Source organism: Rhipicephalus microplus, chromosome 5 (assembly GCF_043290135.1).
Source record: "Rhipicephalus microplus isolate Deutch F79 chromosome 5, USDA_Rmic, whole genome shotgun sequence".
Taxonomy (NCBI): domain Eukaryota; kingdom Metazoa; phylum Arthropoda; class Arachnida; order Ixodida; family Ixodidae; genus Rhipicephalus; species Rhipicephalus microplus.
Window position 1 is genome coordinate 89,828,397 of NC_134704.1, and position 17,649 is coordinate 89,846,045.

Here is a 17,649-nt window from a genome sequence, read left to right on the forward strand (position 1 = left end):
CTATTTTTTCGCTTGCGCTTGCGGGCGAGTGCACTTTCCTTGTCTGGGGTGCGTTCAATTTCTGCGACTTCGCAATGGGAGGGGATCGCTGTCGCTGGAACAGACGGGTGTTTTAGAGCGCCTAGGCTTGTTTTCAAGGTTCGTGGGTAGGCTCGAAGGCACGCCGGGTAACTTGTCCTCGCCTCTTAAAGGGGACCTTGATCTCGAACGCTCGCGCCTATCGGTCGGGGCTGCGCTGGCAGTCTGCATCTCAATGGAGGTGCACTGGTTCGTGCTCAAGTGGTCAGTATCCGGCAGGACGTAGCGATCACTACTTACGAAGGGCACCTCCTCAGGGTTGAGGGGAGAGCTGTCGAGGGTGGAAGTGGCGGGAAACTAATCTCGTCAAATCCAGAGAATGCAGACTGGTCGTTCTCGGGATTCGGTGCCTGTGTTGGCAGTTTTTGTTCCTCGCTTGCAGGTTGCGACAAATCCCAGGACTCGTGGGTGGATTCCGGAGAGCCGGATTCATGGCCGCTCGACTCGTCCAGGTCACCGTCTGAACTAGTATTGCTCGTGTCGTCCCCCGCTTCGGAGCCTGCGTTCAAGGGAGTGGGGGTCGCTGATACGGTGCGGGCGTCTTCCGTCCTTCGGGGCTCTTCGAACTGCCAGTGGTCCGGAACATTTTTTGTCGTGTGGGGCTGAGTCCTGGGTCTTAGGACCTGAAGCCCTGATGTTGGTTCAGTCCCGGCAGGTGGACAAGAGCTGTTGGGGTGGTTGTTACTAGTAACTGGCCGCGCCTCGAGTGGAAGGCCGCGCTCTGCCGCGAGGAACGAGCGTTTGCGGAAACACTCGCGTGTGCCACGCCGCCCGCCGCATCACTTACACTCCTCAACACACCCTTTGGTGTCATGCCCAAATACACCACATCTCTTGCAATAAGCGGCTACGCGCGCCGTGGCCATGTGCCCCGGTTCGTAACACCTTGTGCACACTCTCCGCATACCGTGGTATTCACACATGACACGGTGCCCCGCGATGGTTGTGAAGTTTGGGACTGGCCTACTCATTTCCATGCGCATTTATCTAACCCCATTAAGCTTGTTTTGTCGGTTAGGAACTGATGCAAAGGAAACACTACTTATCTTGCCGTACTGTGAAAGAGTGTTAATCAAGACCTCGTTTGTTTTATGTGCAGGAAAGCGGTATACGTTAACAAACGTAACTGGGGGGTCCTACCGCTTCTACTGTAACGTGCTCCCGGTTAACCTTGAAGCCCTCTGCGACAACAAACTTTGTGGCCTGACTCGCGTTTCGGGTACACACAAGGAACTTCGCGCCCCCCATGTGTTGCAAGACTAACACAATATCAGGTCCGGCTGTCTATTCAACTGCATCTATAAGGTGGTCAATAGACACGTCCCCATCGGGGGTGGTGAATAGCAAACAGTTCTCCCTCACCGGGAGGGTGCTTGGGCTTGCCTTGTCTGAAGGGGGCGTGTCCGCTGGTATCACGGGCGCTCAGCCGGCGAGACTCGGGAGGGCAACTTGTTGGTCTGGTAGTGTGCAGATTTTTCTGCACTCCCATGCACAGGGCGGCTTAGAGACCGCTCAGTGTAAGGTGCCACCAGGGCAGAAGGCTTCTGGGGCAGCAGACGGCGTCCGGCGACCTTGCGATGCCTGGCATGGGTGTGGGAGGGTGGCTCCGGTTGGGAGACCCAAGTCCAGGGGGCGGCGGCCAATCGCGGTAGGGCGCGACGACTCTGCCACTGGTTGCTTCCTTTCTCCTTGAATAGGACCGGTGGGGCAACGTCAGCGTGACGTGGCCCCGGGTCCAGCTGTGCGACTCGCGCGGTGAAACGGCTTGCTCGGACTTTGATCTTAGCCAAAAGGACTTTGATCTTGGCGCACCTGTTCGTCCCTCGTAGTCGTAGTAGAAGTCGTAATGTGTAATCAGTCTTACATTTTGACCTCCAAAGTGGTGCCGGTGAGAGATTTCTTCTGTGCGTTGTTGAACAATAAAAAATTCGCTGCGCGTGCGTTAGCTAAAAGCCGAATTCTCCTGTCTCTCATTTCCCCTTAGCAGCCATTGGCATATACATTGAGCACTATCTGAAGAGAAAGGGTTGCTACGTTATACTCGTTGGGCATAACCTCCTTGGTTTTAGAAAGGTTTAGCGAGCGTTGGGCCGCAGTACCATGAATACAGTGAACTAGTATATACCATGAACTCGTGGTAGTTAAAGGTGGGAAGTAGACAAGAGGTGCAAGCCATAAGAAAGTGTGCGTGTGCCACCCCTCGTTTAGTCCTTGGAATGTCCGCTGGATGGCAGTGCATATGCGGAATATATAGTTCAGTTTGGACAGTCACGGTGGATGGACGTGTTTTTTGAGTGCTCCCGATCGACTGCGCAGATAAGTTGTTTTGCATGTTTTGAGCCTGTCTTTATATTTATAGGACAGCAGTTAATATCCCTGTAGCACTTATTTTATTGTACGGCTTTGTCGGGGGTCAGTCACCAGGTATTTATTAGTTTGTGCGTGTGTGTTTTTGAATTTTTGTTTTTTTTTGTTTTTGTTTTTTTGCCACCCCGTGGGGGAGGTGCACGTACATTGAACATGCCAAGCTTTGTAGTAGAGCTTAGACTTCCTCTTTTTCGTAGGGCAGGGCTCGAGTTTTGTAATTATCGAGTGAGACAACTCATAGGAACAATTGGTGTCGTAAAGACATGGTTATATTTCAGGATGTGGGCTTGGTTTGAAAGTGAACCCAAGTGTAGAAGCGGAAGGAAAAGAGGTTGACGCGAATTTTAGGCAGTGTGAGGTCAAGGAAAAATGGAGAAAATGATGGTTACCTAATGTGACCTGCTGACGAGAATCACCGAGCTCGAGACTGCATTGGCGACAGAGCAAGAGAAAACGAGGGCTATGGAAGAAAAGCTGAAGTCCGCCGAGGAAGCCAAGGTAAACAGAGGAGCGGCCTGCGGACAGAACAGTAGGGAACCGGCAACCAGAACTGCGGAGAAGAAAGATCAAGCAAGTTTGGAAAAAACAGGTTCAGCCGGTTCATTTATCGCAAGTCCCAGCTTCAGCAAAGTAGTGGTGGGGCTGGGAGGGGACAAAACAGACGGCGTCACAGGTGCAAGTGACCACCAGGTGCAGGACGCTCCAGCTGAAAAGTCACAGCATGTGATAATCGCCGGGGACTCGAATATAATTGATGCACAGAAGCCATCAAAGAGAGGGTAAAAGGTGACAGGAGGGTTGCAGTAGGGGCATTCTCAGGACGCAAGCTGGAACATGTCATGAGGTGAGCGAGCGCGAAACTCAAAACTACAACTGATAAACGAAACCTCGTGATAATTTCAGGCGGTTCAAATCATGTTTTAAATGAAGATACAGCAGAACTAGCATTTACACTAGCGAAAGGCGTCGATGACATGTGCGCCACTTCTCTTCAGGTACAGGTAGCGATATTCACGATACCGGAGGTACCGGTACTTGATAGCAACCTGCAAAGAGCGGTTGTCAACACAAACCAGGATATATGGCGGATGAGTCGAGAGAAAGGCTTTGAAGTGGTGGAAATAAACAGAGAGGTGCATAGGTGGGGTGGTTTTTAACGAGGCCGAATTCACTTCGATGGGCGGCTAGGTCATATGGTGGGTTGGCGACTTGCAGGACGCGCAGTAGCTTTTTTGGGGCGCAAGCGGGCCCTTCGGGGTGCAGGATAGCTAGTAACGAGGAAAACAACCAGGGAAACTCTTTGACAGGTGGTATGGACAGATACGATTCTGAAGTGGCACCGGTATCTAAGATAGGTAGCGTCCGTGGCAGAAATAGATGTGGCCACGAGCGCCGAGCCAATTCAGACATAGGGTATATTAACATGCAGGGTGGTAGAAACTGGCTGCAGTGGGAAGAGGTGGAAGAACAGCCAAGGAAGGAGAGGCCGTTGGCATACGGTTTTGTAGAAACACATATCAAGGACATGGAACAACATCCTAACAATGCGGACGACGCGTGGGAATATTGTAATCGTACAGAAGGCAGCACAAAGGGGGGTGGTATTGTGGCATTCATTCATAAAAGTACAGCCTGGCAAAGGGTCAAGCAGGAGTGCAAGGAACACTTATGGCTAAAAGGGAAGGTGGCAGGGCAGAGAACACTCCTTGGTTTCGTGTACTTGTGGACGGGAGCAAAGGCCAAAGAGGAAAACCAGGCAATGGTTGAGTGTATATCGAAGGACATTCATGAGTTAGGAGGAGAGTGCGAGATAATTAAACTAGGAGATATGAATGCACACATAGAAGATATAGGTGGGTATACCGACCCGAAAGGCAAGTGTGGCAGCTTGGGCTAGTTGGTATGGCATGACGACAGTTATAGCGCGAGAACCAAACGATGACACAGAGACAAGGAGGACATGAAAGACACGAGCGCTATCTTTCGTGTCCTTCTTGTCTCTGTGTCGTTGTTTTGTTCTTGCGCTATAACTATCGTCCGACAGGCAAAATGATCATAGATATTTGTGAAAGGCTCTATTTGATCATTTGCAACAATACCGAGAAGTGTGAAGGGCAAATAACATGGGAGGTAGGAAGGCTGCAGTCGACGATGGATTACGCACTGATGTCACATAGGATGTATGATAAGCCCAGGGGAATGCACATAAATGAAGGTTGCTCCAGAAGTCTGGGTAGTGATCACAAAGGTATCAAGTTAAGTTTTGGAAGAGCAGTGAAAGTGGGAAGGAGACAAGATGAGCAACTACAGTAAAATTTTTATTCAGAAAGGCAAATAGAAATAGCCACTAAACAAATTCAGAAAGTAATCACTGAGGATAATAAAGCACTGTGGACATACATGACTCTACTTAAACTGTTTGAGCTAGAGCTTGCTAAGGCACGTGACAAGTCAACCCGGAAAAGAAGACACAAACCCAAACGTTGGTGGAATGAGGAAGTTAAGAGAGCCATAGCAAAACGTCAGGAAGCCTCTAGGTAATACAGACATGCTAAACAGCGGGGTGAACCGACAGATGATGTTGAAAGAAAATGGGAACCCTTTCTAAGCTGTAGAAGGGATGCATCCCTTCTGATCAATGAAAAGATTAAGAGAAAGGGAGCTCAGTGGCTGGCAGAAGTACATAAAAAAAGATAGAAAGGCAGCTGCGAAATTTGGGAAGTTCTAAACTCCCTAAGAAATGAGACGAGCCTAGAGCAGAGTTTTATAACTACAGCCCAAGGTGCTAGGCTAGAAGGGGACGAAGCTATTGAATATATAAGAACAAGGGCGACAGAAAAAAATTCAACAAAAAAGTACTTTGTGCACCACAATAGACAAGGACGAATCAAGTGGTGCAATGACTCCATTTTCACAACGAGAGTGGGAAAAGTCTGAGAAAAGGGTTCCTAGTAGTACATAAACAAGCCCAGATGGCATTCCAATTAGGCTGATAAAGACATTAGGTCCGAAGTCTAAGCAGGCTTTGAAAGAGGCAGTGAGCAAAATAATAATCGATGGTGAAGTTCCCGATGGATGGAAACTTAGCAGGATGAGCATGATCTATAAAGGAGACATAAACAAGCTGACATAAACAACTACCGTCCTATAACAGTGACATCAGTGGTCTACAAGCTGGCGATGCAGATTATAAAGGAAAGACTGTGGGCATGGATAGAGGATGAGGGGGCGCTGGGGGAACAGCAAAATGGGTTTTGGAAACACAGGAGGTTGGAAGACAATCTGTTCTCACTGACGCAGTGCATCGAAATAGCAGAAAAGGAACACAGGCCCCTGTGGCTAGCATTTTTTGGATATCTGGGGAGCGTACGATAGCGTGGTTAGAGAGAAAATGTGGGGAATACTGGACACACTAGGCGTGGGACATGTAGTCACTAATCTTTTAAAGGGTATCTATAAAGGTAACAAGGTAGTTATAAAGTGGGAAAAACAGGTATCCAAGCCTGCAGAGGTAAAACGGGGGCTTCGGCAGGGGTGCCCCCTGTCACCCTTATTATTCCTGATGTACCTACAAGGATTAGAGGCAAAATTAGAGGTAAGTGGACTGGGCTTCAACCTCTCTTTAGTCAAACAAGGAAAACTTATTGATCAGACACTACCAGCATTAATGTACGCAGATGATATAGTGCTAATGGCCAACAACAAGGAAGATTTGCAGAGATTGATGGACATCTGCGGTAGTGAGGGAGACAGATTAGATTTTAAATTTAGTAAGGAAAAATCAGCAGTCATGATTTTCAATGACAACGAAGGTAGTGAGCTTAGAATACAGGAGGTCACGCTAGAGATAACAGATAAATACAAACATCTGGGCACCTGGATAAGCAATAGAACCGAGTACCTGAGGTAAATGAAATGTACGTGACGACTAAAGGTAACAGGAATGCAGCAGTGATGAAAACTAGACACTGTGGAATTACAATAGGTATGATGTTGTGAGAGGAATATGGAAAGGGGTCAAGGTTCCTGGGCTGACGTTTGGCAATGCGGTCTTGTGCATGAGATCACAAGTTCAAGCAAGATTAGAAATTAAGCAACGTGGAATAGGTAGGCTTGCTTTAGGAGCTCACTGGAATACACCAAATCAGGGAGTACAAGGTGATATGGAATGGACATCATTTGAGGGCAGGGAAGCTAGCAGCAAGATAAAATTTGAGAAGCGATTGAGAGAAATTGGGGAGAAGCATTGGGCTAGGAAGGTTTTCAGCTACTTGTGCATGAAGAATGTCGATACAAAATGGAGGAAGCGAACCAGAAAGTTTGACTGGTAAATACATAGAAAACAGCAGGTTGCGAAACCAAAAAGAACTATCGCTTAAGAAGAAAGTGAGGGAAATAGAGACTGACATGTGGAGAATGGGCATGATTAAGAAGTCCGCACTAGAGATCTATTGAATTTTTAAGCAGGAAATACCCAAGGAAAGGATCTATGATAATACTCGGGGTAGTTCTCTACTGTTTGAGGCCAGAACGGGAGTACTGCGAACCAAGACATATTGGGCCAAATACGAAGGGGTAGACAAAGTATGCAGTGCGTGTGGAGTGGAAGAAGAAACTGCCGAACACTTGATAATGTTCTGTAAAGGGCTTCAACCTATAGTTCAGGATGATGGCGCCGAGTTTTTCAAAGCACTGGGGTTTAGGGACCGGGAGGGCAAAATATGCTTTAAGCGGGTAGACTTAACTAGAAGGAGGTTATCTGATTGGTGGCTAAAGTCAAGGCACGAGTGAAAATTAAACTCTTCCCTGCAAAGTACGAATCCTCAAACTCACTTTTTAGGGAAAAAAATAAATATAGTTTTTGGTTCATTAGGTATTACGGCTTGGTGGCGCTAGCCACCGCCCGATCTAAAGGTTACAGCCATATCCATCCATCCATCCATCCATCCATCCATATGATGAAAAGATGCGAGATGGTGGTACTTGGAGTGTTGAATAGATGGACGAACGGACACACAGTCAGATGCATGGACGGACTCACGTATGGCTGCACCGACAGATGGACGCATGGACGGACGCAGGGGCGAATGCATGGACGAACGCAGGGATGGTCGCACAGATGGACGTGTGGACGCACGAAAAGACGCACGCACAGACAGGCGAATGGATGCACGGACAGTCACACAGACGGAAGCATGGACGGACGGAAGCAAGACCAAATGGACGGACGGAAGCTTCAGCCCACTCTTTATCATTCACTCCCTGGATATGCTGCCATTTTTTCGCTTTTGTTTAGTTTTTGTTAATTTATTATTCAGCACTCTTTATATTTGTCTTATTAGCTCTTCTACTTTTTTCTCTTGCTATAATTTCCCAGTTTATTTGTATCACCCCTCTCTTTTCTTTGTTTATTGCTATTGCTGTCTTCCTCCCTTGATCTCTTTCATTCTCTTGTGAACAATTTGTGTCTGGGTTTTTTTTTGTTCTTCCTTGCATTTTCTCTTTATGTCTCTCTCTATTAGTTCCATCTTCTTTCTTTCTATCGTTTTCTCTGTTTTTTATTCACTTTCGCTTATCCCATAATTTTCCTTTAATTTTACGTTGTTGCGGTCATTGATAAAGAAATCACGCAATCTCACAACGTAGGAAAGAGGAGTGTCGTCCGCCATTTATTCTTATTCAAAACTTCTTTTTGCTTTCTTCCCCAAATCGCACTACTAAGTTCAACTGTCGCTTACCTAACATTGGTACATAGACACTGCTGTTCTTGCCAATGAAGGTTTCTCGATGCAACGCTACAATGCGTTGTATGTTGTGAGGCGGTAAAGCAATCAACAACTCATTCACTTATCGCAATAGTATGACAGGTTTTGACATGTGCTATAACTGCAATAGTCTACAAACGCCAAGTCATATCCCGTGTCTCTTTACAGAATTCGAACAACGTCGCCGTGTACTCCAGTGTGCATTGAGGAGACTTGGCATTACATTTTTTTTTTTGGGGGGGGGGGGGGTATACTAGTAATCTGAGCTCACAGCTCATGAGCCCCAAAATTCATCGTAGTGCTAGTAACGCATGGGTAGGCGCTACAGGCTTTGGTGATCAATAAAAAGTTTTTCATACAGTCAGAGGAAACAAGGACATACGTATAAAAACAAGCAAAGGTGAACCACTTCGAGCTGAGATTTACTCGGGTGAATATAAATAGTTAACCTAATAAATGTACACAAGCAGTTATGAAAATAAACAATAAGAATAAAATCACGCCTGTGCAACATAACACAAAGGTTCGATGCTTCAAGTGAGGTAAATGAGGTGGTCACTGTGGTAGAAGCCTGCACTCTGCATGTGTGTAATAAATTGGTTACACTCATGTTTTATCTCTTTTTCTATGTTTTTCTCTCTCGGCAGCTTCAGCCCCCTTATTTTTTGGGTAGGGCAGCAAACTGGACATACTCTATTTAACCTCCTTCGCATTCATGCATTCCCAATCGGGGATATGCTACCTCTAAAGAAAGAGTTCAGCCGTATCACAGATGAACTACTACAGAAAAATGAGTGACTTGAATACGAGTGCGACACGAAGGAACTGATCTGACACGTTAAAGTGATAGTTTAATTGTCGTATTAGCCACCGAGTATAAAAATTTGAATATCCAGCGGGATAAAGTTGTTCCTTAGGCCATTTTCGAATATTGTTTCAGTATTGACAGTGATACAAGAGTGTCATTTTATCTCTTAGGCACATGACCCATAGGCTAACTACTAGACATTTTTTTTTAAACAAGGCTCTCAAAAGTGCTGGAACTTTTGCTGTAGAAATGCACATGGATTTCACAACATGTTTATTGAAAAGCCCTCGAAGCATACGTTAAGAGAGGAAAGTATGCTTGTGGTGGGCAACTCGGCAGAAAGAGCTAAAGAACGAAAACCGACCATGGTCTATTTTGCAACAAAGTGTTGCAGGTGAAGAGTTTCGCCATTTGTGTTTTTTTAGTTGAGAAAATGAATATATCATTTTCTAAAAAATGCCATCTCGAAATCGCTTCTAGTTCTATTACTAACGCCATGTGAATTTTCTATATGATTCAATAACGCAAGTATAGCATCAAAAACGAAGTATAGCATCAAGCACAACGTCGCAGGAGAATAATTCTGTTAGGTGAAGGTCTCCTGCCCCTGTACCACTTCTGAATAAAAAAAAAAGAATTGGAGACAGCCAAAGTTTAGGTTCAGCCCTGAAGTTTGTTTTATTCTGATTCAAATCTTGACGGTAGGGTGCCAGAATTCGTTTTACTGCATTTGATAGTCGTTTCACATTCTCGAGAAAACTGGTGCAATCAGCGCAGGAACTGCAAGACAAGAAAGATACGTATGAAACATATCATTGCCTCGGAAAAAAGATCACTAAATAAACAAAGTAACCTTTAAGTCACTTCAATATCATAAAAACAACGGCACATTGCTTACAAACATATTTACATTGAAAGCAATTATTTCTCTCAAATATATTTTTCTTGGAACCTTAGGGATTCTGGCTCCTGTGAAAAAACCCCGTGGTGCGGCTTTCAATTTTTCACTCGTGGTGGAACCAAATATCTTATTTTTGTCACGCTGAGTACAGTTTAAGGTCGATTTAACGAAGCAACTACACCACTCGGTTGATTTTGTGAATTTGGGAAGTTATTACCATTGTGAAATGACCTTTTGAGAACTTCAAAATAAAGAATTTTAACGTACCGACACTCGAAAGCAGCCTCACGTATTTTATTTGTTACCAATGCAGGCATGTGCTTGTGAAGAGCCGGTGCGAAAAGCTGGGCTATGGAGCCTCTGTTAGCCCTGTCACACAGTCGAGACAGTGGTCACCTGAAGCTGAGTAGCTAACAATATGTAAATGCGGATAGAAAGGAGACTGATTGTGTGAGTAGGCCAATCGAGAACGCTGCAAGGAGACGACCGTGTTTAGCTGTCACTTAGATGATGAAATAACGAAAGTAATCACTGAAGTGTCCCTGTGCGAGCATTTCAAGGAAGAAATTATTCACGTCTATGAAGTTGTTTGGTTCACAAAATCACCAAAAGTCATTGTTTAATGTAGTTTGAAAGAAATAAAGGAACAGATATTTTCATGTCACGTCGTCATTTAAATGTAATGGCCCATATATATATATATATATATATATATATATATATATATATATATATATATATATATATATATATATATATAGAGAGAGAGAGAGAGAGAGAGAGGGGGGGGAAAAGTGTATACCTAAGGGCTCGTTTCTTCGTGTTTTACCACGATATTAATGAGATCTAACTGACAGTAATGGCAAGGAATTTACAGGGGAAGTTATTAGAACCAATGGAATGTAATGGAATGTAAATAAGAAAGAAAAGTGGATGAAAAAATAACCAGCCGTGAGCAGGAATCGAATCTACGACCTTGGAATAACGCGTTCGATGCTCTAACCACTGAGCTACCACAGCGGCCGCACGCTGTGGTAGCTCAGTGGTTAGAGCATCGAACGCGTTATTCGAAGGTCGTAGGTTCCATTCCTGCTCACGGCTGGTTTTTTTTTTCATCCACTTTTCTTTCTTATTTACAGTCCATTACATTCAATGGTTCTAATAACTTCCCCTGTACATTCCTTGCCATTACTGTCTGTTAGATCTCATTAACATATATATATATAATATATATATATATATATATATATATATATATATATATATATATATATATATATATACATATGGCACTTATATAATCTCAATTTCTGCTAACATATTTGCGGGACGGCTTCATTAAAGGGGGTGTCTTACTAATGTGCCTTCGTTAATTCGACTGGAAAGCAACATTTAACATTATAGCACTCGGCAAGGAACAGAAAGTTTTTTCTCGAGAGCCGGAAATCCGTAAAATCGAGTTTGTTAGGTCGAATTTTCACTGTATATCCTAAGTTTTCGTAGGTAGTTTGCAGGGAATGTTTGACTTTCAAAAACACGACGAAGCAGTTTGGACGGGGTGAATTCTGTAGTGCTTTCTCACCTTTGGTGTGAAGTCCCAAGTTGTGATTTACTTCGCTGATTACTGGCTGCTGGAACTGGTAGATAACCACAAAAAAGTAGACGAAAAAAAACATGTAAACATCAAGAAACGATTCAGTAAAGTTTTATAAAAAAAAGCTGTGCCACAGTTTTGCGTTATTAGTTATACTCAAACGACGCTTAGTTTCAAGTACATAAGTTGTGCTGAAAAGCAGAACGTTGAAGAAACACAACATGTCAGCAGAAAACGAAAAATTTAAGAAACTGAACCTTCAAAAGGAGAGTGCAGGCACATTTTCCAAGGAGAAAGGGTGCGCACTTATGCCGACTATTGATGTAAAAAAAAGCCGTAGTATGTGAATGCAGACTGTCCGACTTATTTGCAATTCTTACCGTTCCTAATGTGATTCGCGCCAAATACATATGTATACGTGCATAAGAAGAAATGAAACCACGTTATGTGATTTCCATAATTTCGAATGGGGATCAACACGGCAGTATTTAAAGTCATAATAACTATGGGGTTACTGTAGTCACAAGCTCAAATTCGTAATGCATGAATACCTTTTCGATAGCGTTTGAAAAATGAACGATGGCATGGTGACTCTTTATTGCGACATAAGTATTATGCAGGAAATGTGAATTTTCGTAAGCACTTTAGCACGTCACCTCATGTAGCTGAAGTAAGGTCCAGTTTTATGCGGGAGGGTGCAAGTATCATGCAATGCACGGTCGATCATATTCGCTTCCAATAATACCTAATTTTTAATAGATATTCAGCTGCAGAACAATTATTCACAGCCTCTCTTTGAAGTTTATGTGTAATAATATATCATAGGAAGATTGTTAATTGTCATTCCGCGATGAAAAAGCTAGTTGGGATAGTTGAAGAGCATGCACTTCTGAAATCAGCGCCTGAAATTGCCGGACGAAGCACTTATGTCTTGTTTCTCCTTTGTATCCATGTAATTTTTTTTTCGCGCTGGTTTAAAAATATCTTTTTTTTCATAAAATATTTGCAGGCTGTAGAAGATATTAGACAGTCCATAAATGACAGCGCATACACGTTATAAGTGAAGAGCCAATTACAACTACTGACACGTTAATTGTTAATGGGCACTGTGAGCAGCATGCAAAACGTGTGCACGTCTTACACCGCCAGCTACCAGTCACTTGTTTTTCTTTTGCCAAGACCATACATCGAGACCGTGTGGCACGCTCTCAAATGCCTATTGCCTGATCATTTGCATCCACTTCATCAAGTGCTATAGTGGGGTGGACTTAAAAAGGTTACAAAAAAAGGATTTACAATGTTATGCAACGAAGCTCACGATTTCTCATTGCTGGGCCAGGACTGCTATGTATGATGCGTAAGACGTCTGGCATATCTCGACGCCGCTTTTTTGCATATCCAATGGCGAAAGCTTTCTACGCTCGCAACTAGCCTACTGTGCGGCTGCAAGTGTTTTTCTTCAGTACATGAGTGTTGTCCCCTCGTTTTGTAGAACACTCACGGCCTATGAATTTCCACCTGTCTCCGGACAGCTGTCATAATGAAACCAAAATTAAGTTACAGTTTGCATAATTATAGAAATGCAGCTGACGGTCGCCTTCGCACCTGGAAGATGAGGCAGAAGCACTCCTGGCGGCACTCGAGCTGCCAGCCCCGGCACGACGGATTTGTTGCTGGACACGCTGACCAGCGCTGGAACCGGCGCCGAAACCCCAGCGGGAGCCAAAACTGGGGAAGCCATAGTAAGCACCAGGACCATATCCGTAGTATCCGTAGCTTGGCCAGGAACCATAGATGTCACCGAAGCCACCGAATCCGTATTCATCACCGAAGCCGTAAGGTGCAGGGTAGTAACCGCCGTAACCACCGAAGGGGCCGTACATGCCGTAGCCTCCTGTGAAGCCAGGTCCATAGAAACCGGTGGCGCCTTGACGCACAGAACTTGAGCCACTGGATACAACAGCTCCACTTAGACCCTGTCTTGATGGAGCAAACGAAACGCTTCCCGGGCCAAATACGCTTCCAGCACCGCTGAGACCAAAACTAGAGCGGCCTCCACCGACACTGCTTCCAAGTCCACCAGCACTTCCAAGTCCACCGGCGCGGCCAAGTCCGCTGCCTAATCCTCCACCAAGTCCGCCACCCAAGCTGAGTCCAGAACCCAGACCAGTGCTGCCGCTGGTGGGGCTGAGGTCGACCTTCACAGCCGCGCCATAAGCCAAAGACGCTGCAGTTTAAGAAAAATAAAATAATGAATATTTGGAGCTTTCTGGCTTCTGGAATCAATGTGAGAGATAATCTCAAAACATTCCCCTTCTTCAATGTTGTGGAAAACTTCAAGGCATTTGGCTTGATCTTTACAAAAGAATATTATTTTGTGCAACATAAATAAATGTTGCCAAGATATACATTTTGTTGCAGCTTTTCGGTAATAGCACATCATTTGAAGAAGATAGCATTCATCTAGCTATATTCAACTATGCTACGACTATTGTTCTTCGAGGAACACTACTTTTTCGAGATGCTCTTGTATGCCTTAACTATGACAGCAGGTTTTGTCAAATATATTTAGCAATGTTGCCAGAATGTGAGTTCACTCCGGCATGCATCACTTGTCCGAATATTTAATTATTTTGGCTTGCCCAATTCAGTACAGTTGTAACAAACCTGCGTGAAAATGCATTACTTTGCGGAATACTTCATCGTATGAATCATTTCTTGGGACATACTGCACTTAAAAAAAAAGTCGCATTTCTCTCTTCTTTCTTTCACTCTTTTTTTCCTCTTTACACTACTTCTGCGTCGGAGTTCGTTGCCACACCAAGTGATCACCGCCAAAATTCTTTGGTATTCTTCATGTACAAGAGTACTTCAGAGGTTATTCCTGCGATTGAAACCCCTTTTCCGTGATGCCGACTCTACGAGTGCACAGGAAGCTAAAACGCGGCGGAGACAGATGAACGCGAAGCTACATGCGCGCACGCTAAAAACGAGAACTTTTCTTAAATTAAACCTACCCGCTTATTTTCGGCGTGATTTCTGATTGCCCTAGTATTTCTACCCTGTAAGTTAAACACACTGCAGCATTCGGTGCATAACGCCATGGTGACCACTGCAGCACAGGGGTGATTGAATGTGCATATTTCTAGCCAATTTGAATACCAGACGTGCTCTGGCATTGTTCTGCGTAAGCTTGACCGACTATCAGTTGGTAGATAGACATATAAATAGCGCTTTGTCATTCCAGTTCACTTGGCTAAGCAAGAAGGTACTTCAATGCGTCCGTCTTGCGAAGCACGTAAATGAGACAAAGCTTGTGACGGTAATCATGCCACTCGTTTCGGAAGCAATGTTACTGATCGGTCGGTACTGCGGTACCTGGCTGACAGCAGCAACAGAGACTCAAAGACTCAACTCAAACCCTGAAGTGTTCGGAGCAGAAATAAACAACGTAACATCTCTGACATTGAATGCTCAACAGGGCTTATTGCTGAGCAATGTTCGCCCTGTTGGCTGGCAAGTTCGGATGGCCTTTAGACGTCCTAAACTAATAAACAAATGAACAAAGATATTTTTCCTTGAACTTTTGCATGTGTGCCAACTTACGATGATGATTGTTGTCTTCTTTAGAAAGTGCGTTATGAATATCTGAATTGACAAGAAAGGTATTGCTTATTTTAGCTTGTTTTTTTAGTCTACAAAGATTGTTGTGTAGCCGCGCTCAATCCCTAAGTTGTAATGATGGCATGGCTAAGCGCCGAGCTGGAATACGTGGTGAGTTCTTGTTTTTATATTTAATTCTTTCTAACTGCTTGCAGTGTCTTTTTATGAGAAATAACATTGTAATTTGATAAAGGTTATATGTATTTGATAGACTATACACATATTCACAGCGTCGAAACTCTGTACCACAAAAAAAACTATGATTTTAAAGCAAGTTATGTTGCCTAAATTTAATTTGCATGGTCTTTTTTGTCGAAATAAAGAAACAGTAGCCTTGTCAAAAGCGTCTGTCTATATGGAGGAGCGTGTATTATTATTTAGTTCAATTTTAAAAACTCCTAGTGATAGCAATAGCTGGAGCCTTCCACCACAACCTCCTCCTTAACAGTAGCGTGGTACAGGGGCGTACAAACTAAAGAATTATTAGAAGCACCGTAGTAGTGGGATTTTTCAGTCACTGGTTGATGTGTATATTTCTGTATTTCAAATTTCTTGGTAACGCAGAAAACTGCGCAGATTACTCGACAAATTCAGTTTAGCTGATTGTCTTCTTTCTGCTATTTGCGTTTTTGTATATTTTTCACTATTTTTACCGTCAGTTTAATGGATCATTGTGTACCATAAGCAACAAAAATTTCGCTGCCTTGAGCTAAAAGTTGAATCCATGTTTTTCGGTTACGTCATGCACGTGCACACATTCGTACGTAAATGTACTTCATGGTATTTGAATCAATAAGCTGCTTCAATTATATAAAAGATTAACTTAGAAATGGAAAGCTAAACTTGCTGCTTCCATCCAATCTAGAAACACACTTTTCAAAGGGCATCGTCAGTGGCTGTTTCCTGAAAAAACTATAAATATCTAAGGCCGTTCGCAATGCTAGCTAGGTTATAATCAAAGGAAATGTAATTATATTACAACAAACGCTATTCTCATCGGCAGCAAAAAGAAGCAGTATATTCACTAACAACGTAAGTTTGGCTCCTGACTATCTGTTCCTTTCAAATTGGGCTCAGTTTCACCTTCCCGCACAAAGACACTAAAAGGAAAATTTGTTTCAGCGCTTGCGATTCCAAATGGTTTATTACCAAAAATACATGTGACGCTTTGTCTCACAGTCCTCATATACGTGAAATAATTAGGTTCAGGAGCTCGTGGTACCTTCAAGAGGACGATGTTGTAAGCACACTGTTTATAAGTGTGCAAGAACACACATATAGTTCAACTTAAATATTTGGAGAAACCTTAAAGACTCGAGTAGGTGCGGGTTACTAATGCGTAAATCAATACGAAGGCTTATACCATAACTGTAGCTCTGCTAAATATATGCAAGCAAAACATTTGCAACCTACGCAAACAGGTATGTTCTTTGTTCCACCGTACTTGCGCCGCTCTGAGTGAACAACTGGCATAGGGTGAGTGAGGGAGACTCAAAATATTTTGTTGACGATGCGAATTATGATGTTTGAAAAATGTTGAGCTTTTCTCTTGTTTGTGCAATGTGCGCAGTGAAGCTATAAAGCCAGACCAAGTGTCTCATACGTTAGAACTGAGGTTCCTAGATAGGCTCTATAACTGATGCAGCATATGATAACACAAGGCTGCTTAGAAGCGAAGTATCTTACCTGCAGACAAGAGCGTGATTGCAATGAAGGCCTTTATGGCTGTGGTTTTCTTGGCGTCTACTTTCTGACGGCCCACAGAAAAGTGAAATTTGCAACTGTGCGCCAGCTTATATATATCACGACGGGTGGACCGAGTCGAAGGAGCACAAGAACACCACAGTGCACAGGTTACAACAATTCTTTTCTCGCATTGCCCCCCTCCCATGCAACGCTTGTTTCTATAAAAAATAGAGGGACATACTTCGCATGTCTTTTTTTCTTTTTATAATGAATAATGGGTGCTCTGTGTGTAGAATAGTAAGTTGAAAAAGTTTCAGAACAGCACCTATTGTTGATTGGGAAGCCAGAAGTGCTAAAGCTACGTAAATTGCCTTTTAAACGCAAAAAAGTATATACAATGCATGTCTAGAGACAAATCAGCTATGTTCCGGCTTGTCACGTTGGCGTACCGTTGCAGTTTTGCACAAGCTTTCTCGCGAACTCTCGTGATCACGCGCTATACCTTTTGTTCATCTTCTACGCACATGCGCTACCCCTTTTTCATTGCTTTTTCGTTGAATATCACCCCTTTTTACAAAAGATACTTATTTCCTGCCAGAAAGCATCGCTAATAGTTCACTATATTTACGTTCTAAGGCCGTGGGCATGTGGCTACTTTAAAAGCTTTTGCTTGTTTTGTTTTTCTTTTTTACGGTTCGTTCTTCAGTGGGCTCGTTTGCAGCCCATGTTCCTCAGCCCTGCTATTCAAGAACACCAACCCGAACCTTGGTATAGCAGATAATGAGGC

The 17,649-nt window shown here is 43.7% G+C and overlaps 1 protein-coding gene across 1 annotated transcript; it reads right to left on the reverse strand.

The window, feature by feature from the left end:
• Positions 1-9,671: 9,671 nt before the first annotated feature.
• LOC142817513 (uncharacterized) lies at positions 9,672-17,067 on the reverse strand. Its single transcript, XM_075894533.1, has 4 exons — positions 16,863-17,067; positions 13,119-13,740; positions 11,502-11,556; positions 9,672-9,798 (listed from the first exon to the last, which is right to left on the reverse strand). The coding sequence occupies exons 1-3, from the start codon at positions 17,065-17,067 to the stop codon at positions 11,541-11,543; spliced, it is 843 nt and encodes a 280-aa protein (XP_075750648.1). The 3' UTR covers positions 9,672-9,798; positions 11,502-11,540.
• Positions 17,068-17,649: the final 582 nt, after the last annotated feature.

Excerpts from the sequence above, each read along its gene's own strand:
- LOC142817513 (XM_075894533.1), bottom strand. The coding sequence starts at position 17,067 with ATGGGAGGGGGGCAATGCGAGAAAAGAATTGTTGTAACCTGTGCACTG. Across the intron at positions 13,741-16,862 it reads AATCACGCTCTTGTCTGCAG|CGTCTTTGGCTTATGGCGCG; the intron begins GTAAGATACTTC and ends CTTAAACTGCAG.